General features: G+C 37.4%; 1 protein-coding gene across 3 annotated transcripts in view; it reads left to right on the top strand.

Annotated features, from left to right (window-relative positions):
• DPYD (dihydropyrimidine dehydrogenase) overlaps positions 1–25702 on the top strand; it is a 720433-nt gene that overhangs the window by 300107 nt on the left and 394624 nt on the right. For all 3 annotated transcript variants that reach the window (XM_032487157.1, XM_032487158.1, XM_032487159.1), the window contains exons 9-11: positions 6386–6493; positions 8222–8391; positions 22793–23003. In XM_032487157.1, coding sequence (XP_032343048.1) covers positions 6386–6493; positions 8222–8391; positions 22793–23003 — 489 coding nt within the window. The remainder of the gene's footprint in view (positions 1–6385; positions 6494–8221; positions 8392–22792; positions 23004–25702) is intronic.

Here is a 25702-nt window from a genome sequence, read left to right as displayed (position 1 = left end):
GTCTTGAAGCACATACGGTTTGAGTTCATTGTAGTCTATAAAATGAATGAAGTTCGAAGAGTCCCCTTGTCTTGCCATGGCCTTTCACTCTAAACAATCTGTCCAACCCTGACCACTTAAAAGTGCAATGATGTTAATTGTACACATCATGCGTTAGATTAATCTATGTCTCTCCAAATGTATCATTTCATTATATCGAGCAAAAGCTTTTAGAGAGAGAATGCAAATAAAAGGGAACCTTTATTTCACATCTATGCAAAGAGCTTTACATATATATATATTGCTTTTATTTTACTCTGCTAACGATCCTATGATGAGGCTGCTGCTGCCCGGAAAGAATAATTGACTTGCCCATGGTCATAATAGCTAGTAAGTGCCAGATCTAGAATTTTAGTGGGGAAAGTCTAACTTAAAGTTTTCACTGTTAGTCAGTACACTCTGTTTACAAATGATAGAAATAAGTCAGTTGGCATTAAGATATTTTTAAAAGATTTAATAAACAAAAACAAAGAAAAGCAATGGTTACATGGGGACATTTCCTTCAAAGACACAAGTGCATAGCTGTGCAGATAGCCCAGGGTCCCTCAGTGAGAGTTTGTTGAATGAAACCATGTTTAATCTTCACATGTTAATGTTCTTCCTCATACAGCACCATTCTCCAAACCAGACTTAGCAGTGAGGACCGAGATCGCACAACATGCTTTCTTCTTTGAGAAGAAAGTGAGATCTCAAATACAAAAGTACTTGGAAAAGTGAAAAACTTAGGACACTTGCCATCCAACTACATTTCCCAGCCAGGACACTTAAGAGTAGGACACAGTCAGTGGGATTTTATGTGTCTGCTAAAATCTTCTTATTGAAAAAGCGCTTGTGTGAAATAACAAGACGATGTACCTGCGGAGAGAGTTCGGTATACTAAAGCATTGCCCCTTCCCGTAAGCTGCAGCCTTCTGCCAGGCACTGGAGGCAGTCTCACAGTGCTCTGTGCTGTCTTCTCCACTTCCGTGGGCTATGTGAGGCTGTCTCCAGTGACAGGTCTATCTGATCACCGTCTTTCCCATGGTGCTTAGCTGTCATTCAACTGGATGCCTTCAAGAATGAGAGGCGTCACACAGATGCTTGCTCAGTTCAGCTAACACTGAATAAGTGACACAGTGAAGTAACATACACGGATGTTATAAAATCTGAGAAATTCTTAAATGTGTCCTACAATAGCCATGAAGACGCAGCTTTAAAAGCTTATTCCTCGACTATTACCAGATGATAACATGCAGCAGATATTTAGTGTCTTGCTAATGCTCATCGAAGTTGTGCAGAACTTAATATGAACACAAAGAATTTACTACAGACACTGCTGTTATTTATTCTGTAGTTGTTCCAGAGGGAGGTGCTTTGGAAACAGAGCAGAGATACAGATTTCAAAGAATATCAAATATTGAAAAATAACCAGCAGATATCCAAGGGGAATGCACTTAAGAAGGAAAGCATTTCAGAAAAGAATTGTGGTAGAAAAAATAATCACAAAACAAAGATGCAGCCCAGAGAAGCAGCCAGTCTTTTCTCCACCACTAGATTGGAACATTCTGTTTTGTATGCATATCCGTAACCTTGAAGGGAAACTTAATACGTGTATACTGAATGATTAATTTAGAGATCGCTTGTTATGCAGCATCGCATTGTAACAGGCTTAACTATAACCTTATACACGACAAAGGCAGAATTCTGAAGTTAAAGCGTAAACTCTACAGCCAGACCATCCAGGTTAAAATGGATATTGCTACTTACCTGTTCTGTGACCTTCAGCAAAATTACTTAATCTTTGTGTGCCCCGGTTTCCTCATATCTAGAATGCAGATAGTAATATGTGTTGGCTTATAGAGTTGTTTTGAGAATTAAATGAGTTAGTACATAAAAATCATCTATATATCAGACACTTAGAACAGTGCCTGTATTCATCAATACATGTTAAACTGGATTTTCTATAATATAAGCAAAATTTTATTTCTTTTCTTTTCAATGAACATGGAAGTGATAATCTTTCAGTACTTCTTAAGAAGGCGTTCCTTTGTATAAATACATGCTGAAACACCAAAAACTTCGGTGACTATTCCAGAGGAACAAAGAAACTATCTGGCCTTCCTGAAAGACAGAGCACTCTGCGTGTATTATGCTGAGCTGTTTTGTTTGTCAAATCCTTGTCAATTCCTCTTTATTCATGAACCTCCTTCTACCCACTGAAAGGTGAATTAAAAAGCCATTTCAGTGTCATTTTGAAATCATCCTGGTATAGACACATACCTTATTTATTAATATGCCACCTACTCTCAGGGAAATTTTCCTTCGATAGATGGGTATTTGCAAGTTTCATTATCTTTCATATTTCACTTAAGGTTGCTTCATTTTTCTTCTTTTGTAGCACTTTGTTTAAATTTGCTGGGGTTTAATACTTTACTTTGATTTAAGTTTTATTCTTTCCTTGCCACAAAATGTGAAATTTGAAAAAAGAATTATAAACTACAGAATAAATGAACCTTCTCAATGTTAATAGCCAATGTTTACTGAACACTCACTATATGCCAGATCTCAGTGCTTTAAATATATACGTATATGTGTATAGATAGACAGATCAGCGTGCCTTTAAATCTCACTTCTGTGAGAGAAGTCTATTATCCCTGTCTTAGAAACGCAGAGGTAGAAGATCAGAGGGGTTAGGAATCGTTTTAGGGCTCTCCAGAGAGACAAAGCAGTTAGGAGACATATAAGATAGAGATAGAGAGAGAGAGAGGGACAGATAGATAGATAGATAGATAGATAGATAGATAGATAGATAGATAGATAGGTAGATGATAGGTAGATAGAGAGATAGAAAGGATTTATTTCAAGGAATTGGCTTATGCAATTGTGGGAGCTGGCAAATCTGAACTCTGTAGGCCAGGCCACAAGACAGATTATCTTCTTCCTTTGGGAAACCTCAGTTTTGTTCTTAAAAACTTTGGACTGATCGGATGACACCTACCTAGATCATTGAGGCAATTTCCTTTACTTACAATCAATTAACTGTAGATACTAACCACGTCTATTAAATGCCTTCCCAGCAAACCTAGATTAGTGTTTGATTGCATAATTTCGTATATGTACTCAGCTGTGTGCACATAAAACTGACCATCATAGGCACTTACACAAGATCACAATCAGATATATGGGGGAGGGAGAACTCACCCCAAGGTCTGTTTGAAGGCAAAGACCCTGTTCCTAATCACCCCACCCACCCCAGCATCACGGCTCGTGGAGGACAGGGTGCTTCTGCCAGTTCTGCGGGACGACCAGAGCCCGTGAGGAAAGCCCCGGATGCCTGGTCCTCATGGGTGCCTTGCCGTCCAGGCTGGGCAGAAGGCCTCCTGGACTTGGGGAGTCTGAACGTGTGTGTGACCTGGGGTGTGGCTACGTCGGCTGCAGAGATGACCTGGTTGCAGTGATCCTGTCCAGTAACTGGCTCATTTTTCCTCTTCTCAAGCCGATATCTATAGGTCAGAACATCTAACTGGTGCCCTTTTGAACATTTACAGGGAGAAGCTGACCCAGTAAATGTTAAATTCATTACAGTGATAAATGCAGAGTGGGGTGAAAGCACAGAAAACTCAGCTGTCTTTGTCAGTGTCTGATCCAAGTGGAAAAATGGAATTTAAACTTTACCAAAGCTTTTTTCTTGGGAAATAATCTTTGCGAAAGAGGAAAAGCCACCTCTATGGGTCAGGTGGTGTGTTTAATAAGAATGTCTTGCGTTTCTTTATGTAACAGTTGTCTTCTCGGTGGGTCTATAGAAAGTCGCCACAGGCGTAAAGCACTCCTCTGCCTTAACCATGGCAGGTAGCGAAGAAGCTCAGATTAGGAGTTAGTCAAGGAAGGACGTTAGACTTTATTACCGGAAACTGTGGAAGTCTTATCCACCACTGACATTCTCTGCACCTTGTTTTTGATCTGCCTTAAAGGTTTTTGCTTATCAGATTACCTTGAAATTGCACAGCACTTCACGTTGTTTTTCTGGTTATTTATGTTTTTTTAACAGGAAAAAGGGAACATAAAGCACCATAGAACATACGCTGTCTCCGTAGTACAGCGATATGAGAGGCGACACAGGTTCTTATTTAAATCTTGAGATATTTATTTATATGTATATATAATGGTATATATTGGTTTGACTAATCAAATGTGGCTCAAACTGCAGTCATCTTTTAATAGTTTTCTAGAAAAATTGTTCTGTCATTAGAATCTTCAAGTACATATTCAGCTATGTGTATGTAACTGTAACCACCCCCACTCAGTCTTTCTAACAGAATTACGTGAATAATCACACATTTATGTAATAGTTTCCATGTTACAAATAGACTAAGGGATATTTCTCTGTGTTGGAATATAAAGAAATAGACTTATCCCCATTTCATTTATAGAAAAGCCAAGGCAAAGACAAGTCAAATGACTTGCCTAGCCTTCTTAGATAATTAAAATGATTAAAAAAAAAAAAAAACCTCACATGCTCTTCAAATAATCTAAAAACAAGGGGCAAACCATTTAGGGGAGGGAACGGAGGAGGTGCTGGACAGGGAAGAGAAGTGTTTGATTACTTTGGAGGGATAGCAGTGGCTCATTGCTGTTACGCATTCAGTCCACAAGCATTTTCAGTTTTCAGATCGGGTACAGTATCTACCTTATCTCACACAGCAGAGCAGCAAAGCTCATCCTTACTGCTAGTTGCTCTAATTGTCCACCAGCCACTACCACTGCCCTTCACTGAACTGTAAAATAAACTCCTACTTCTCTGGAGTGGCCTATTGGTAGACTTGAGTTTTGACTAGTAAATAAAATTAAACTGTAAATTTCTCCCTTATGAAACTGAGATGAGGAACTTTCTTCAGGTGGGGTGATTCCTATCAGACTGATTTCATCTGCCGCTAGAAAAACATTTTAGCCTGCTGATCTTCATATTCTTTTCAAAATGTTAGCAGTTATTTCCTAATTAGTTCAGACATGCATAGTGTAGAAATTTTGGAAAATAAGGAAATAATAAAAAAGCAGAATATCTGTGATCCCACCCCAGAAACGATCACTGTTGAGACGTTACAGTTCATGTTTTTTACAGAACTTGAGTGATACCGTACGCAGTGTTTTATGTCCTGCTACTTTACTTAGCACTATATTTTGACCATAATCTGTTACCGCATTTTTCAAATATTTGTTTCAATGGCTGCATTTTGTTTTGTTGTCTTTTTCTTGTATTGTTTGTTTTCTAAGGGGAGGTAATTAGGTTTCTTCATTGCTTTCCACTTGGAGGAGGTGCCGGGGATTGAACCCGGGACCTCGTGGGTGCTGAGCATGCGCTCTTCCACTTGCTCTGTACCCTCCCTCTGTTGTCTTTTTCTTAAAGTGAAACTAGTTTATTCATTCTGTTGGCATTTTCATATTCCTCCATCCTTTCTCTCTCTGCTTTTCTTTTATTTTATTGACTATCTTTGTACATTAAACCTTTATTTGCAGTCTTGTGTTTCCTTATGATAGACTCAAAACTATTTTTTAGAAAATGAGCACCAATTTCTACCAAATTTCTACTGAAAGAGAATAACAAATCCTGCCTTTAATCTTGCCAGATAGTGTAATTTTCTTAAATTCTTTGTGATGGAGGAGAAATAATATCTCTCTTTTTTTTAAACTTTCAGTTCTTAAATTACTAAAGGGAGTGAAGGGTTTTGGTGCTTGTAAGCTGTTTATATTTTTTTAATCTCAGTTTTTGTTATCCTTTGTTTGTGTTTCTATTGAAAAGTAATATGTTCCTCACTGAAACTGAGAAACTTCTTTATATAGAACATTTTATTTGTTAAAATATTCTTCTAGTTAATCACTTGTCATTGAATTTGTTTATAATATTTTTGAAGTGGAGAAGTAGCTGAATTTTTGTGGTAAAATACTTTTTCCCTTTGAAATTTTTTAGTCCCCCCCCCACCTTAGCTTCCATATTCAGGAACTAGATAAATATGTGTCCATATTTTCTTTTAATTTTTGTGATGAATTTTTTATATTTAACACTTTAATACATCAGAAACTTATTTTTATTTATGCATGAAGAAAGACTATAACCTGATTTTCCCCTTAACACTACACGTGTATCCGTATTTCTGTATTTGTATATATGCAGATGTGTGAGCAATTTATGACGAGTGCTTGGTTATATATTAAAGGTGTACTCTGAGGTCTGTTACATTGTGTTATGTACATTCTTTTATGTTAATTTTTTTTCTTTAAGAGCTGCATTATTTTAATGATTGCAGCTTTCTACTTTCTTCCTAATATCACTCCTTCTGCTAATGATATTTTATAAATTTTTATCGCTTAGGTTTGCCAGAACCCAGAAAGGATCACATCTTCCAAGGCCTAACGCAGGACGAAGGGTTTTACACATCCAAAGACTTTCTGCCACTTGTAGCCAAAAACAGTAAAGCAGGTACCACGTACTGTCTTCTGTTCTCAATGTTGCCTATATTGTTGTATACATTGTAAATTTATATTAAATCCAGGCTCAGTAGGGCATGTTCAGGTCTCCAATTCATACTTTAATAACACCATGAAAGGTGAGAAAAAAAAATCTAATATAGTAGTTAGCTAGAATCATCTATTTGTCCAGCCTTCCAGTCAAACATCCTAAGAATTTTTCACTATATTATATACAGGTCTACAGTGCATTACGAAAAGTTGCTTCAAAGTAAGAGTGTCTTTAACAAACATTGGAAGATGTTCTTAAAAGAAATGGCAGGAACTTCACTTTGAGAACTAATTGATTCTGGTTTTTTGTTTTAATTTAAAATAGGACAAATGATTACATGTCTTCCATGATTTGTATCCTCGCAGGGAGAAAGATTCAGTCTATTCTTGAGCCACCACAGTTTTATGAAATTAATTAAAACACTTTGATGGACACCCTAATGCCTAGTCTCTGTGTGCTACCACTTCACATACCCCAGGAAGAATAACCCGAAGCTATGCCTGTCCTCTGCTTTGACTGGGCTAGAACCATCGCCTTAGTGATAAAGAAGCTGTAATATATTCTCCCAAAACCTGGTAGCCAAACTCTTTTAACCATATAGTTTTAAAGAAGTCTGAACTTCAGCTATTCCAGCATCTAATTACAAGTAGAAAAGAGAAGACCTTACATTTTTCTGCTAAAATTGAAAAAGATAAGAAATTTTCTCTAGTAGATCAGTCTGCAGAACTTTACAGCTAAAGTTGTGTACCACCTCCAGCCTCTTCCTTCCGAGGGAACGGGTTGCTTGCCACAGAAGATGGTAGTACACGGAGCTTGTATCTGAGAATTATTGAGGGCTAATTATGTAATCCCAAATACAAGCTTTGCCAAGCAGAATGATTACACTGTGCTGTCTGTGGTGCCATTTCAAAATTGTAGTAATTTATCCTGTCAGCAGTTTTATTTAATCCAATAATACGGTGCTACCTAACAAATAGTGAACACCTGCGTTTTACTTTTTTTTTTTTAAAGAATCTTCATATGGACATCAAATCTATATGTAAGTCCTCTTAAGAAGTGTTTGCTTAGAGAATTATCTTTCTTTTATTGCTCAGGTTTAGAAACAAAACCAGGAAAAAGCAGTAAAAGAGAGAAAGTTTTATTTTAACTGTCTCAAGAAAATAATTCTTAGAAATTCTTTAGTTATTTAAAGAGCCCTTACTCAACATATTAACTTTGAAAGTTTAATAAATATAATTTACACCATAATTTAGAAATCTTATAAGATAATACCTAAACAAAGTGTTTTAATGAAACACTGCAAATTATTAACCAGAGTATAGAGATCACTTTTTTCTCCTAACAAAAAGAAATTTATTAAGTTAAAAATACATATTACAACTTTGACAAATAGTTTTAATAGATTGATTCCAGTTTATTACGACCCAAACTCTTCAAAGTGTATTATAGCTATCCTTCCAGAAGGAAAAAAGAAGTTGAAAGTATTGACTATGAAATTACATATATGAGCATATTTTAAAAGTGGGAATAAAACTGTCTTTCAATGAAGCAGAATAATTTGATAGTGACACTCCATCCTGGAAAACTGCAAGATGCAATTTTACACTGCTTTGAGTACAAGTATCTTTTGAGCTGTCATGCAGAAACGGTTTCTCTACTTGAAAATGGGGTTTTCCTTTCATCACTCAGGAATGTGCGCCTGTCACTCTCCACTGCCATCGATACGGGGAGCCGTGATTGTACTTGGAGCTGGAGACACAGCTTTCGACTGTGCGACATCCGCTTTGCGTTGCGGAGCCCGCCGAGTGTTCATCGTCTTCAGAAAAGGCTTTGTTAATATAAGAGCTGTCCCCGAGGAGGTAAAATGGAACCATCAGAAAATGTGGAGTGGTAGTGCAACAGAATTTAGGAGATGTAACTGTTAATGTGCAGTCTCCGAGTTGAAATCATTAGAATGTTCTTTAAATTGTGAAATGCAAATTTTAAAACTTCTCAGCTACCCATAGTTGTTTTTTCCTAGTACAGACATCCAGAGTGAAAGACAATTATTTTATAGGACTGATTTGGATACAGTGAGAAGTTTATCTTTGTCAATACACAAGTGCTTCTTATTCTCAGTGTTAATATCTTTGAAAGGTATTGTGTTTAACTAGGAACAGTGGAATGTGCTAAGTCTTCCGTATCCAACAATAGATCCTCTTCAGAAAATGTATGGATATGAGGAGCATGTGATAATTAGAGACATTTGGAATTTTCCATAAACCAAATTTATAAGCTGCATTCAAAGATATATATGTTTTGGTCATACTTGTAGTCAGTTCATTCTGCTATGAAGCCAGTAGAACAAAGAGATTGCCATTTTTTTTTTGAAAAGCACTCATGTAAGCATTATTTAGAATTAATAATTAGTTAACTTACTAAAAATGACAGATTTAAAATCATTTCATTGTTACAGGTGACTGGTGACTAATCTTGGGTGAGACATCAGCTGGGTACGTGTCCCACCAATTTCTCAAATTTTAATGTTAAGAAAAATAATGCCTTATAAAGGATATTAGTTCTGAGAACAAGAACCAAATGTATTTATAGAAAGATAAATTACTCATTTTATCCAAATCAGTATTATGAATTTGATTTGCTTTAGAATGCCTGAGCATATTTGGAGTCTCTATACTAGGCAAGAATTATAACTGTAGTCCATAGGTAATTTGTCACATATAGACTAACCACATTACAGATTAATTTCACTAAAATATCTGAGTCACCACTGGTTCATGACTGAGTTTCAAACGTCAACTTTATTTTCCGGGTTTTCTTCCATCCAATCTATGCTTTCAGACTTTTTTCCAGATTCCAAGGTGGAGGTAGTCTTATAGTCAAAGGAGTTTTTTTTCTGGAGCACTTTTCAGCATCGGTTGGTGCCGTCTTAGCATGGTGCAGATAAAGGAAACTAGCCATACTGAAGGGAAGTGACTTGTCTCTGATGAAAGAAGACAGGAGCTAATCGTATGCATCTTTGCATCCCCATGCATAGCGTAGGATCTCAACAACTAATAAGCACTGGGGAAATAGGTTTCGAACTAGATCTTTTAAATCTTGTTCTCCTAAATCTAAAGTCAGTTTTCATTACAAAAGGCTGCACCTTCAAAGTTGAAAGGGCAGAGGACCCTGAATGGCAGTGTCAGTTTACTTTGTACTTGATGCTATGGTCATCTTCCCTTGGCAAGGGTCACTAGAAATGAGTGGTGGCCGTTTCTCCTGCAGCAGGAAGTACCAAAAGTAGAAAACACCAAAAATGAGAACAGATAATTACTTGAGATAGAAGTAGAAGTTTTCTTTATTTGTTTAATGAATCTAAATTTATTGAGCATCCGTTGTATATCAAACATTGTTTTAGGCGGTTGGTATATAGCTGTGACCAAATCAGGTGGGAATGCTTGTCCTTGCCTGTATCTAGTAAGGAAAGGCACTCAGTAACCAAGCAGATAAGCCGTCTCCTAAATGTATGTTGAACAGTGGCGAGGGCAATGGAGGCAAAATTAATTAGCCTGAGTGTATAAGAAGCGTGACTGTGGGGAGAGGGCGTGGTGGCAGAGGGGGAAGGACGTGCCACTTTGCACAGGGTGGCCCAGGAAGGCCTCTCTCAATGATGACATTTGGGTGTGGAGAGGAAGACATTGATGGGATGTAGACACTGGGGAGAAAAACATTCCAGGTCAAGGCAAATGCTTTCACCCTCGATTGAGGAAAGCTCTTGGACTTCTGGGAACAGAAAAAAAAAAGTCCACGTGACTGGAACAGAGTGAGAGAGCTCAGGACGTGGCAGTGTGTGGTGAGGGCTTGTAAGTGTTCATAAGGCTTTTAGTTTTTACTGAGTGAAAAAGGAAACCATTGAACTGTGTTAAGCGGACAAACACCAAGATCCGAATTAAGTTTTAAGAGGACTGCTCTCTTGATAACTGACTACTGGGTGTTGAGTCAGAAGCAGGGCAGGCTAATCAGGGACCAATTGGGAGAGGAGGCTGTTAGTTAATGTGACTCGCTTCTAGGAAGGGAAGGATCTGGGTGCAGGCACAGCTCAGTCAGAAGGCCAGAGCTCAGCGGGATGAACTGTGGTTACCAAAGTGTTGAGAGGAAGCGATGGGCTGGTAGGACACCTGGTCATATGCCTGCAGCGGAGCTCAGTAGAACTCAGGCAGATCTGGGGCTTAATTAAACTAGAAAAGCAAATGTTTGGATGTTTATTTTTACCTTACAAGAAACTAACATGTTTATATGGGTTTAAAACGCCTGAACGGCGAGCTCTATGAGAGCAGGTGCCATGGTCATCACAGGCACAAGGGTGCCACATCCAAAGTGATCAGCAAATGGGCGGGGGTGTGGCTCAAGGGGTAGAGCACATGCTTAGCATGCACAGGGTCCTGGGTTCAATCCCCAGCACCTCCTCTAAAAATAAATAAATAGACCTAATTACCTCCCCCGCCAAAAAAACAGAATATTTATAAAAACAAAGTAATCAACAAGTAATTGTGGAGTGAGTGTTTTCTGGAGAGAATCGGCACCCAGGGCTTCTAGCGTTAAAAGGGCTAGATTCATTGGAGTGAACATTTTAAACTGGTATCAAGTCACTATCACTTTCCAAGTTAGATCAGTGTTACAGCAGTAGGATCTGAAGGTTCATTTGGTAATTTCAGGCAAAATTTTTCAGCATGAGAAAAGGAGTAATACGTAATATAGAAACAGAATGTGTGCAGATGTCAGGGTTGGACCGCTGGGCAGTGATTGTGCGTCTTCAGGATTGGGGGCTTTCAGCATTTGTAGCGGTTCCGTTGTGAGTCCCTCGTGACCCTTACTTGGTATCGTGCACATCGAAGGAGGTCCAAGACATGGCAGTGCTGACTGCTTAGGAAACTTACTAAGTCAGTATCATGCATCTACCTCCAGATACGGATTTTGAGAGAATGTTCTTGGACAAATTTTTAACCAACATGAAGAATTTGACAGCATCCCCAATCTCTTTGTCTAGCTCCTGTTCCTCCTATGCTTTCTACTTTCAATACACACAAGCTGTGGCCACACCTGGTTTCTTTAAAGTCAGTGAAGATTGAAAAACAGGGACATTCAGCGTTTTTCTCGACTATGTTTATTGTGTGCTGGGCTTGGGCTCTTGCGTGGAATTTGGGAATAACATGGTTTGTCTGTTGGTAAAAGGCCTCACTGCCAGGCGTGCCAGGAAGTATGTAACCAAAGCTGTGGTCTAATCCTCATTTTTCAAGGGAGTTGGGGAGGGAGATATTGAACAATATAAAGTTCTCTCATCCTTTAGTGACAAATATGAATTGTTACATAGGCCGGGTAGACTTAACATGGAATTGTTTGGGACCATGTCTATTACATGGTTAGTGTCAAAGAGCAATGTGATTAGATGCAGAAATGTTTTAATCTGCTAAGCTAGGAGGCTGCCCAGTAGATTCTGCAGTGACAGGCACATCCCATTTCTCTAAGGCAGAGGTTTCCATACTTCAGTGCAGCAGCAGAATCACCTGGAGGGCTTGTTAAGTGCAGCCTGCTGGGCCTGTCCCCGTTTCTGATCCAGTAGGTGTGGGGAGGGCCTGAGAATCTGCATTTTGAACAAATCCCCTGGTGCTGAGAGACCACCGAGCCACTGCTCTAATGTGTCATCAGTGTGGTTTCCAGCTGGCTAATCAGAGCCACAAGCAGTGTGCTGTTCAGGGGCGCTTTCCATCTTAGTTAAGAAAGCGTCACTGCTACAGGATGTAAGTTTTGATGAAAGGAAGCTACGGAGGCATCATCAGCATATTGATGCAATTCTGATTCCAAATGTCTCTCGGTCTCCCTGGTGGCCTCACACACATGCTAAACGGGATGCTCCTGACAAACTAGCGCTTCTCAGCCGGGAGGTCCTTAGGGAAACCAGCCAATCATTCAGCACTATCCTCTAAGAAGATGAGGAAAGATCTGTTAATAATTCCCCCAGAACTTTCTGCAAGCTTAAATAGGTGAGATTAAATTTCACAGGATAACAGAATCCCCCCAAATGCTGGTATTAAGAGCTGTTGACAGATCAGGATAGAACCGCACGGATGCTGTAGGCAGTTGGGAATCCCTAAAAGGAGGCATGAAGGTCAGGACTCAACAGACCAGCTTGAGTTGATAAACTTAAAGGATAAGGTTTCGGGAAGGACTTTGTAGCTCTTATTAATTATTCCTGAGAAGAGCGTGGTACAAAATTAATTTACTAGCACAATCCTACACACAGAAGGGGTACAGGAAGAATCTGCTGTTCACATATTCAATTTCCTGAAAGCTGCAGAACACAACAGATCTTTAATTCTGCTCTATTTTAAATGGACTCTCAATGCTACTCCCTAGAGCCCCCTGGTTTCCCCCACTCACTCGCCAAAATAACTGATTCAACCTTAATAATGCCTATTTCCACTGTAGTTTAGCTATTCAGAAGATCAACTATTTTGATAATGTTCCTTATTATTTTTAATAATAAAATAACAGTACTAGAATGCCTGGTCTGTTGGTCAAAAATGTCTTCATCTGTTACTACAACTCAGAAACAATACATCATCATGTGAAAAAAATGTACCTTTTAATTGCCTCCTTCTGGGACCACACCATCCCCGCAAATAGACCATTCATGTAGCATGGTCTGTAGGTCTCCCCTCAGATATTTCTGATACCAAGTGATCGTGTTAAAGCTACATCCACGGATATGTTCACCATCTAAATATTACTGGCTAAACATGTCTCTTCCTACCATTCACTAATGCTTTCTGGTTTTTATTTAATTATAAGAAGTATGACCCTGGGACTACTTTTAGAAAATTACCTTTATAAGCTGGTAAATTTAATTTTACTTAGTGAGGGTGATGCTTGTAACAGTTCTTTAATACTCGGCACCTGCATGTCATTTGAGTTGGTGTTCTTCACGGCAAGTAATCGGGGACCTGTTAGCATGACTGGAGATACGGCGATACCTGCAAGCAGACACGCGCACACCGTGGCCCCCAGGCACCTAGCGTGAATTAATGATCGTCATGGACTCCCCTGGCTCTGTGATATCAAGCGTGCCTGTATTCATTTATGACGATGTGGGAATGACATTCCAAGGATCTATATGTGTTTATGTTTTTGAAAAGCTTGAAAATTCAGTATAATATGAGAAGGTAGAATGGAAGAGTCAAAAAGGAAATACTGAAAGTTGGAGTATTTGGTTCTAGGTTATATATTCTAGTCTGAGTGTGCCCATTTGTAAAACTAGCGTTATAACCATATGCTTCTTCAAGTTTCTTCTAGTCCCCAGTTTCTGTATTTGGAACATTCAGAGAAAGATAGTGTGAGTATGGAGTTTGGACAGGAAGGCTTTAGCTCTTCGTGGAATGACAGCAAGTCTGTACTGAAAATGTTGGGAATAGCTATAAATGGTACGCTTGAAACAAGTTGCAGTTAATGTGGCCCCAGTCAGTTGGTGAGGTAAAATCTGCTGCATTCAAGACATGGATATCAAAGAAGCTGACAGGTGAACTTGTCAGAATTCTATACTACATGTGATAATTCAGATGGTGAGTGTGGAAAAAAAGGACCTGTAAATAAGCCAGGAGCCAACAGAAGCCTGTGCCTCTTCAAGATTATATATTCTAAATGCTTAATTATTTTCAGAAATCCCAAGGGGCTGGCTGCATCGTTTTGACTGTAGAGCTAAAAACTAGGTACCTTTTAAAAAGGCTTCCCAACCTTCCCATGTGTGTGTGTGTGTGTGTGTATGAGAAATTTCTCATATATATACACATACGTACACACAGATTCATTGGAGTGAACATTTTCAACTGGTACCAAGTCACTATCAAGCCACATTAAATAATGATACTCTGTTATTCCACTATTAAACTTCACATTGTTATTGCTCTATTAACTGTTATGTGATAGTTAGAACCCCTCTCCCATTCATAATATTCGCCTCAGCTTTCTAATATCTTCTTTTCCTTTCTTATAAATTGAAAACATTAAAAATTTGTATAATTTTTAAACACATGTTGATCATGCATGCAATTTAAAAGATAAAAATAAACTAAAAACGCACGTGAATTAATGTAAAAACAAACAAAAATGTCATTCTTTTTAAAAGTGATTCTTTTCTCTTAAAAAGTTGAAATCCTTTAAGGTCTGCTCTGAATATCATTTTGTCTTTGAAGGTGTCCTTGGTTCTGTCCTAATTAGCCTCTCCCCTCTGTGAGGTCCTGTAGCTCTTTATATTTCCTATATCATAGCACTTATCACGTAGGCTAGTCTTTATACTCAACCCTCAAGTTAAAGTGCAACTTCTTTCAAATGGATCGGCTCGTTCAGCTTGTGTCTGACTGAAAGTATAGGATGGTGCCTGATCCAAGGCAATAAATAGATCAGTGAAGCATGTTGAATAAACTATTTAAGGGACATTGAAAACCTTATAGGGAGAATTAAAGTGAATATGAAATACTCAAAATACATCATTTATATTTATTACATACATATACCTCAAAATTACTTCTGATAGCTTTTAAATAGGTAGTTATTTTATTTTCATTTAATTATTTACATTTTAATTTAAATTTTAAAAATGTATTACATCACAATATCAACTTAACATTTAAAGTAGATTGAAAAAAGTTAATACTTCCTGGTTTTCAGTCTCTTAAAAGATAGCTGAGCATTAAAAAAAAAGAAAAGAAAGAAAGAGAAAGAAAGAAACAGGGCCAAGCAATATACCAAATCAAAAGTGAAGATCTATAAAAGGTTGTAGAATCAAAGAAGATTAGCAAGTGACACTAGAAGACAGAGGATCCTGATTTGTGCAGAATTTATATGAAGACGCATTTCAAGATTGAAGAAGGCACTGCAAAGCCACTGAAGTTACTCAGAAGATGATTTTGTGAGATGCTTCTACAATAATCAGGAGTGCTTGACTGTAGCAAAATCTAAGATAAGCAGTAATAAGCTAGTCAGATTTTTTTTTAAATGTTGCCAGTCATAAATGAGTAGTGTTTAAAAATACTCTCTTCTTGTTAGAAAAGATGGATTTTATGATACCTGTGCAAAGGCATTTTAAGCCTCTGAATTATTCCGTGCATTGCATTTCTGGTTTTTGCAGCTCAGTCATGACACAGAATAGTTAAGGAGCAACTATATCCTAATGTGTAGTACATCTCTCATATGGAGGAACATTTCTTTCTGTTCAAGATTCTCTCATTTTAAAAGCTTAAAGTTAAAAGAAACCAGGTGCTTGTAACACCATAAGAAGTACTAAAAGAGGGAACCTCAACTTGGGGTTTCAGCAAGCTTTTTTGCCTAAGGAAAGAATAATTGCAGAATTAGTGTGTATATTCCAGAGAGTCGTAAGCATGTCAAGATTAATCTGCATTCCACCACAGACTGTGAGTCTGTATAAACCAAAAAGTACAAAGTATATTAGGAATTTAATAATTAAGCATTAAGTAATTTACTATTTAATAAATTAAAGAAGATGAGATAAAGAGAGGGCGGTCAGAGTTAACTGCCTCTTTCTTTATCCTCCTTTGCCTTTTCAGTAACCAAAATGACCAGAAGATTGTATTGTAAAATAAAACTCACATGAATTAGAGGTATAATTTGCATCAAGCTTTATTAATAATTTCAAGGATAGAAGTAAACATGAAGTGTGGGCTAAACAAGGAGAGATGGAAGAGCACCAGGACAGCTCCCCAGGTCCCCACCTTGCTGCATCAGGATGTGCTTTTATCCAGAATAATGTAGGGTCTCTGAGTCACACAAGTAGCTCCCTCACTTGCACAAAAGAGGAGGCTGTTTTCACTATAAAGCATCTCTAGTTTATACTCAGATAGTTAGATAATGTATATGACTCTTTGCAGAGAGCCCTGCTGTGAAAATCCAAGGTTCCCAGGTTTTGTCCACCATAGCAGTCCTAGACTAGCAGGTATATCTTGTCAAAAGCATCACACAGGTAAGGGATCTCTCACTTGCAAATGCTAATTGATAGTTTGTTTTCCATTAGCATATAAACAAGAGGATTTAACCAGGTCACTTTCCTTTCTTTCTTGAGATAAACTCTTCCCTTACCAAAGAAGATAATCTATTCCTCACAGAATTTCTCAGTAACTAATTCCTACTCATCCTTCAAGATTAATTTATATGGCACCACCTTTCCAGGCTGCCCTTTCTCCCATCCAGGTACTAACCAGGCCCACCCATGCTTGCTTTCGAGATCAGAAGAGACTGGGCGTGTTCAGAGTGGTATGGCTGTAGACCAGGCTGTCCTTTCTGGGCCTGGACAACTGCTATGTACAATGCCCTTTAATGTGCCCTTAGAACAGAATGCGTTTATATGTTATCACACTGAATATAATTATGGATTTGTCTACCTCTATGAGATTTTTGAAAGTAGGGTTTTTTTTTATTAACTAGCACCTAGCACCATTTTGGCACATAATAGGTACTTAATAAATGTTTGGTAAATTTATAAATTAATGGGACTCATTGTGTAGTATGAATAATTTAACAGTGATGAAATAAAAGAATATTATCCAGGATTATCACTGGCCAAAGCAGACTACCAAACAATTTTGGTTGACAATACCATCTCTGAGATCCTTATGTTCACACAGAATTCATAACTTGTTAAATGTCTAGCTATCAGATGATAATCTTTACAAAGTATATTGTTTCTCAAACTTCGGCAATTAGAATTTAATGTATGCTGGTTTCGAGTTCTGCTCATTATAGTTTATACCTATGCTTACTTTGCCTACATGCAATCTAAAAATGAATTGACATCATGCTTTTAATTATAGTAAATTAAGTTGTTTCATAATTTCCACAGTATGATGCCTGTAATATTAATCAGACCAAATCATCACATTACATAAAGTTAATCATTAAAATGATGATCATTATTGCATGCTATAGCACTCTATTTTTATTTCACTCAGCATCAACCACATATCTTCCCTGAATGTGGAGGTAAAAATCAAAGCTAAGAAGAGCGTTTTCTTTTTTTTCACTTTTTTCCTACGGTGTGAAAAGAAAGTAGCATTTTGAGTTATTGCACCTCAAAGATGGAACCTTATAGATGCTTTCTCTGTTATTCCCTTGAGTAATTATTGGTGGAGAAAAGGACACGAGACATTTGTATGTTTGCTTCCGTACCAGTTGTCCCTCATGAGAACAGGCTCCATCAAACAAGTAAATAAGTGGTGCGTGTGCCATGAACAGACATGTTCAAATACCAAACTCACAGAGTTGCTGATTATTAATGATCATTAACAAACATTAGGCATTAAAAAGCACTAACACTGACATCTGTGAGCTAATTAGCACAGAAGGCTGATTAATTTGAACAATAAAATATTAAGACCCATTGCATGAGATTAGACCACCGGTCAGTCCGGTCCATTGTTCTCTCATGGCAGTGTCACTGACAACTGGGGAGGAGCACCATTTGCTTTTTCATTTCAAACTCACAGCATAGGATGCTCTGGTCAGGTGACATGTCTTCTGCATGCTCAGTATTCGTTGCTTTGGGATGGGTGTTCAGTAGCCATTGGTAATAGTATATGGTTGTTCTTTTTTAGCTTGAATGTCCTCTGAGATTTCATATTAGTCATTTGTTTTGGTAAACAAAATGTTATTCAGTGTCTCCCATGTGCCAGTCACTCTGATAGGTATGGACAGGGCTGAAATGCACTCGATGCCCATTCATGGGGCATATTGGCTGGAGTATGTTCTGATTTGCCAGGCATCTGTCTGAATGTTCATTTGCTTGTACTTATCATTTGTTAAATATTTGAGCGTCACTCCTGGACCCTGGGGATAGAAAGTTAAGTGAGATATTCTTTCTATATGTAAAGAGTTTTTTGGAGGAGTTTATTGTCTAACAAATTGATTTTAGTTTCCCACTGTTACATCTTGTCTCTGCTCTCTGCTTTATGAAGTGGTACGTCTTTCTTCTACACTTACTCTTCCTCTGGATTCAAGGAATCTCCATTAACTCATTTGCAATGCTAGGTTCGTAAGTCTCTCGCTTGGTTCCTGTATCTCATGACTTCATAGCACCTCTGAACTTGGACTGGGAGCTTGCATTTCCTCTTCCCATGCGGGCAGCCTTTATCCAGCCAACCCTGTGCTTTTAATTTGCCCTTGGCTAGATCCTTTCCTGTTCCGGTTAGCCTTGTTTGGAGATTCAACAACCAGAACCGTGCAAAGTCTCATTCTTTCAAATACACTGCAGTTGCTGCCTTTGAATAAAGTGAATACCACAGGATTTTGTTTTAACCGTGTCAGGATTTTAGCTGGTCTTTGTCGTCTCTTAATGTACCTTTGGTTTCTCTGAGGCTCAGTTTCTCTTCGGTAGGAAGGAAATAATATTTCTTCCCGCAAAGGGCTGGTTGTAAGGCCAGCAGGCAGCAGTGTGCCTGAGGTTGGGCGATAAGTCTGTAAATCATGGTGGTACTCAGTGTGTTACTGACTTTTAAAGCCACAACAGGGAGAAAAAGTTGGTTTGAAGCTTAATAGTTAAAAAAAAAACTGATATATGAGTGTAATAACGTATCTCATTTGTGAAAATTAAAATGAGTTATATGTAGACCACTTAAAGGGTACCTGCTGTATAAGTTTCTATTATTATTTCTATCTTGCCAGATTTTTTTTTTTAACAGTGAAAGTAAATTCCTCTGTTTTCCACAAATAACTCAAAGGATATATCACTTAACATATGACTTCACTTACTTTGAATTCTCATCTTCCTAATATTTCCCTATGGACTAAGATAAATTCTTTAATTATAATTTTATTTTTGTTTGGGGGGAGGTCATTAGGTCTATTTATTTACTTGTTATTAGTTTTTTATTTACTTATTTATTTTTATAAAGAAGTACTGGGGATTGAACCCAGGACCTCGTGCATGCTAAGCATGCACTGTACCATTTGAGCTATACCTTCCCCCCTGGACTAAAATAAATCTTATTATCTCAGTTCTTTTTTTCAATTTAATATCAGTACTTCCAAATAATTTACATATGTTCAAGTCATGTCATTCTATCTTTCCTTTAAAAGTTTTCCCCTCTTTTATTTGAAATGGAAAATCTAGGTACTTAGTAGCAAAATTTCAGGAAGTGGTGTGATTTATTCCTTATGCCTAATAGTCTAACCTTACATGTTTGAAATAGTAAGTAACATCTCAAATTTCAAACACAGAATTTTAGAATAATCTCTTTGGGGGCCAGTGTTCATACCTGCTGACTTCTGTGCCCTGTCAGATATCTGATATAAATACTAAATATTTGAATAGAAGTTATCGACCCTGGTGCATATGGAAAATTATGATGTGAGCAGAGGATATATTAAAATACAGTTTCTTCATGTTCATAAGTCTACATAGTTTTTAGAGCCTCAAAAATCAACAACCATAGAAAGAACACTGCTACTAAAGCATGCTTAAGTATTATACCATCGATAATCTCATCTTAAATTCGTAAAGGTTTTGATTTGTTTGCAGTGTGCCAGTTGATTCTAAATTCAGTGCCAAATTTGTCAAAAAGTGTATGAGATTATCTACAGTATATCTAATACTTAGTAATAGATACTAAGTATTCATATTTAAGAAGAGTAGAATGCAGCAAAACAGACCCTAAATCAGTCTGAGAAATGCTCCCAATATGTGCACCATACTTCAGGATTTTATTTCTGCCCTCCACAGAAAGAGTACTGTTATAAGTACGCATAATGTGTTGATTTATTCAAACCATAAACATTTGGCATTGGTATCCAGTCAAGTTTGGCATTATCATTAAAATTTAGCATCACTTGACATTTTTGAGACACGATAAACTGGTTTATATTGATGAGCTAGAAGACATTACATTACGCAAATGTGACAAAAGGGATACAGCAAGTGTTTCGTATGTTTAGAGCCATATTTATTTTGTAATTTGAAGTATTTACCGGATATTTTGCCTTCCAGACATCACACACTTTTACTTTATAGAAATTTAAAGAGGAGTCGAAGTTTCTTTGGCCTTTCCCTTTTTTACCCTTTGCTTTGGGTTCGCTTTCTGTTGGAGTCATAGTCCTACTGCTAAGTGGTGCCAAATAGGCTGAAGAATGATTTGGGGAAAAGGTGAATTCAGAAAATGGCACCTGAAATAAACTGCATTTATTTTCACCTTCTACACGCTAAGTTCTGCTTCAGGTGTTTTGCGTTTCTGAAATTGCCTTACACGACACCACCTACCAGTCAGTTAGGTGGTGTCCTCCCCTTTTCATATATATGGAACTTGAAGCTGAAGGAGATGCAGGGGCCATCCCAGATAAGCAGTACAAGTGGGTTTAAAAGCTAACTCATGGAGGGAGGGTATAGCTCATGCTTAGCACGCACAAGGCCCTGGGTTCAATCCCCAGCACCTCCTCTAAAAAAAAAAATAAATAAACTTAATTACCTCCTTCCCCCCAAATTAAAAAATAAATAAATAAATAAAAGCTGATTCAGCTCCACCTATCTCTCTTTTCCTTCTAAACCATGAGCAGTTTGAGATTAACCATTCTGTACACTTACCACCCACAATACCCACATAGTTAGTACTTCTGATATTACTAATCTCTTAATTTTATAATGAAAAAGAAAATATTATATAATAAGGCTTGTGTAGTCCATTTTAAGGCTTTAAAACCAGTATTCAAAAATATTCTAAGTAAGAGACAAATAGCTTTGTGCCAATATGCAGTGCTGATCAGGGTTTCTCACTTTTTAAAAAAATTACTATCCCTCTAAGGAGTCATTTTAGAATTATATTTTCTAATTACCACCACACTGGAATTTTAACCGCATAGATAATCCATATATCTGTTTATATGCTGTGGCTCTTTGGAGGGGGTGCCGCAAACTATTATGATATCTTAAGAATTTTTCATCCCCCAAAATCAATTTTGTTCCCTTGTGGGTGATATTAATGTCATTGAGAATTTGTGGTCTAGATCTTTTAGCTACAGTCTGAGGTGTTTAGTGTTTCACAAAGTGTCATTTCTGAACAGCAGCAGAACATCACATAGACATTTGTTAAAAATGCAGATCCTCAGGCCTCGTCCAGCTCTACAGAACCAGGAACTGTGGGGGTGTCCCCACTCAATGGTTAGCAAGCCCTCCAGGGTGATTGTGATGCATTCCAAAGTTTGGAACCACTAGTTATGGATAGAGTGCTGAGAGATGGGCTCATGGCTTCATCATAACATTCAGCAAATGTTTATGTCTCAGTGTTTCCATCTTGATGTAGGCCAGACAATTCCTGGCTTGAAACCTCACATACAACCTTCTCAACCTCATTTGTCAACTGAGACTCTACCGGCCTTCCATGGGGTAGGCAAAGAATGAGACTCGACACCCTTCCACCTCTTCTGTAGAATGTTTTTACATTTTTTTGAAAAAGACTATTCAACATACTAATTAGGTTCCTTTTGGCAAAGTCCTGGATTCCCCCAAAAATATTAAGGGGAAAAAAAAGAGCAAATAATTAAATCTTAACATTCCGTCTTGATAGACATCCCATTATGGGCATGAAAACAAGCAAAATCTAGGGTGTCTAACTGTAAGGCAGAGTAAATTGTGTGAGAGATATGGAGCAGCTAGGGATTTGTCAAGAGGGGCGTGCTTGTTTCTCTTTCTTAAAATTTTCATTTATATTTTTAAAAAGTAAGAATAAACATCATTTCTTGGTTTCACAGAATTTCTCTAGTCTTTTCTCCTATCTGCCATTCTAATCAATTTGATGAAGTGGCTTACCGACTTTATGGCTTTTTTCCAGCTTAGATGGATTTACAGCCTGGTAAGAATCAGAAGTATTTATTTTCATATAAGTCATGATTAAAAAGAGAGCTTAACCTGCAGAAATAAAAGCATAAGTAGACCGGGCTACTACTGAGAAGCCTACACGCTGCTGATCACTGAGTGTATACTAGCTAAAACCTGAGAAGTGTCCCGGGATGCCCACGTCTACAAAACTCCACACGACAGCTTCAACCCAAGACCCCTCTGAGTCAGTGATTTACAAAATGTGAAAGGCTGATAACTGAGTCAGCTTTGGTGAAAGGAAAAACTTCATGTTGATTTAGACATCAAGAGCTTTAACGTACATAATTAAATTACAAATCAAATAGGCAATTGAGAAGAAACATTTTCAAGTTTTTCTCTGTTCTGCTTCGTTTTAGATGGAGCTTGCCAAGGAGGAAAAATGTGAATTTTTGCCTTTCCTGTCCCCACGGAAGGTTATAGTAAAAGGTGGGAGAATTGTTGCTATGCAGTTTGTTCGGACAGAGCAAGATGAAACTGGAAAATGGACTGAAGATGAAGATCAGATAGTCCATCTGAAAGCCGATGTGGTCATCAGCGCCTTTGGCTCCGTTCTGAGTGATCCTAAAGGTAAGGTCCTCGGGAGCTGAGACGTGTTATGCAATTGTCTGTTATTTCACTGCCATAATGGTTTCCAGCTTCAGAGAATTGTTTTTCACTTAAATTTTCATTTCTTTCTCCTAGTATGGAATGCAAGCAATCTTGATTTAAGAGGCTTGGAAATGGGATTTAATGCTTAGACAGAATTATTTTTAAAGTGGTGGGAACTGAAAAGAACATTAATCTTTCTTTTAAACTCATAATCAAAATATGGATTCTATTTTGTAATAACGTTTGCCTTATTTACTCTATAAGAATAGCCTTTTCTTCAGTTAGACCTAGGGTAAGAAAATGTGATAGAGAAGTTATACCAGCCAGCCTTCAGTGAGTCAAGCAAATTAGGATCTAATGAATAGGCGAAAATAGAATTTATGTTTACCACTATGCTCATGCCAAATCATCACTGGAAACATCAAAATTATCAAATTAGGAAGCTTGAACTCCTGTCATTTTATCTAAATGGCATAAATGGATATGCTAAGAAAGAACAGCAGGCTTAAAAAAAGAAAGATAATGAGAAAAGAAAATGTTTTATATAGCATTCCAGCTGAACAGTAAGTCAATTTTTTTGTGTTATGTTTTCCCCACGCAGTGTTTTTGTGGGCCATTGTAGATAAAAGCTTAGGTACCTCCATGCCTTTATTTTGCAAATCCTTCACCTTTTACAACACACTGTCAAAATGGCAGTTAACTCTTTCATTAACTGAAAGGAAAATAAAAGAAAGAAGTTTCTCTAGGTCACAGATTCATTAAAAACAGCAGCAATAACAACAGCAAAAAAAAAAAAAAATCTAAATCTGATGATTCCTATAACTTCCTACTATACCCATGCTAAAAGTGCATTTTGTATCTGACATAGGAAGAGATACATACATGCAAATGTGCATTTTTATGCAACAGATAAGTAAAAAATGTAACCAGTCGTCAGAATATTTTATCTGTAGGACATCAGACATCTTGGTATTTGGAAACATCCAGATGTTTAATGTCATCAAGATAAATGTTTTCAAATAGCTGGATGATGGCCTGAATTTGTCACTTTTCATCTAGACGTTTATGTGATATGTAGACATAGTCACAATGTGGTTTGTTATTCATTGATGGCTTCAGGAAGGGAAAAAAAGAACAATGAATAAGTTGCATTCTGCTGTCTAAAAACATAACTGTGCTTGTTACTCTGCATATCACCAAAAACTGAGTAAACAGTTGAATCGTATTTATGTTGCAATTCTGATTATTTGCCTATCAAAAAATAATTTATCTTACCCATTTAAATTTATGTTCCACAACTGACAACATTAATATTAAGAAAAATGTATCTTCTCCTGAGCAAACTTTAGTAGATGTGACTCAGATCAGAGAAGAGACATTTTCCAAAGCTATGCTTCTGCATATATGAAGCCTGAAAGATTGAACTTAGTATTTAAAATATGAAGTAGAAGAAAAGAGAATTCGATCTATTTGTGTTCGTTTGATGAAGTCATTTAATAATTCATTTGTGTATTCTATTCGAAAATTTACTGGTGTGTTTCTTCCAACGCTCTACTTGAACTACCCCATAACGTTAGAGAAACCAAAGAGAAGTGGTTCCTCACTTTCCCGTTTCCCCTCCCTCCTCCTGGCTTGAAAAAATGAACTGCCTGGGAAAATTTTCCTCAGATAGAATTACTTGCTTTACCAGGACCCTTCAGTTTTTACGTCAATAAGAGCTACTTTCCAAGTGAGAGAGGGGCTGGAAGGGCTGGAACGTTAACGTTAACGTTAGCATTCGTGCCTCGGCTACGTTCAAAGGATTTTCAATATTGTTTACTGAATGGAAGATGTTTTTTTTAAAAAATGATAGAGGGAATCGGTATTTGTTAGAAGTTGATCAAGAAGATCTTACCCAAATGGCATTTAAAATCTTAAAGTATCATTTCAAAGTCAGGAAACTTTTCTGTGCACACACATATCAGGTATAGTGAAAATCAGTTTATAGGAAGCAAGTTGTCTGTTGGGTCAGAGAAGAAGATATTCTGGTCTTCCTCTTCTGTCCTGAATCTGTCCCATCTTGAGACCCCTGTGATGGGATTTGTGTGCGATACTTTTGCGATTATTACATATGAGATACTATATATTTTAATAGCTTTACCTATAACCTCTTCCTTAAAACATCAGTCTGCCTTTCTATCCTTCTTTTTCCCTCCTTCCCAACTTACTTTGCACAGACTTCCATGAACTGCATACCAAATTCAGTGATCTCTTTTCAATCTTTATTCTATTTTCTGCATTTGACAATGTTAAGTATTTCTTTCTGTTTGACATGCTCTCTTCCAAGTCACTTAACCTTTCTGAGCCTCAGCTTCTTCCTCTATTAAAAAAAAACAAAAAACAAGGATAATAGTACGTTCTCTCCCTCCAGCTCAGGACTGTTGTCAGAATTAAAATGAAATAATATGAAAGTGCTTGGTAAACGAAACACATTATCACTGTTTATGACACTCCATCTTGCTTTTTCATTTAACTGTTCTTTTCCCACTATCACTGACTGCTTTTCTTCCTCTAACTTTGCAAAGTTCAGACTTTGCCCATTTTCTCTTCTTACTATATTTATTCCTTTACTGAAAGTTTTGTCTCATTCATTCATTTTTTTCATCCATGCATTAATTCCTATAAGAAATATTTAATGA

The sequence above is a fragment of the Camelus ferus genome, chromosome 9 (genome assembly GCF_009834535.1).
Source record: "Camelus ferus isolate YT-003-E chromosome 9, BCGSAC_Cfer_1.0, whole genome shotgun sequence".
Taxonomy (NCBI): Eukaryota; Metazoa; Chordata; class Mammalia; order Artiodactyla; family Camelidae; genus Camelus; species Camelus ferus.
This window is presented reverse-complemented; position numbering and strand designations above follow the sequence as displayed.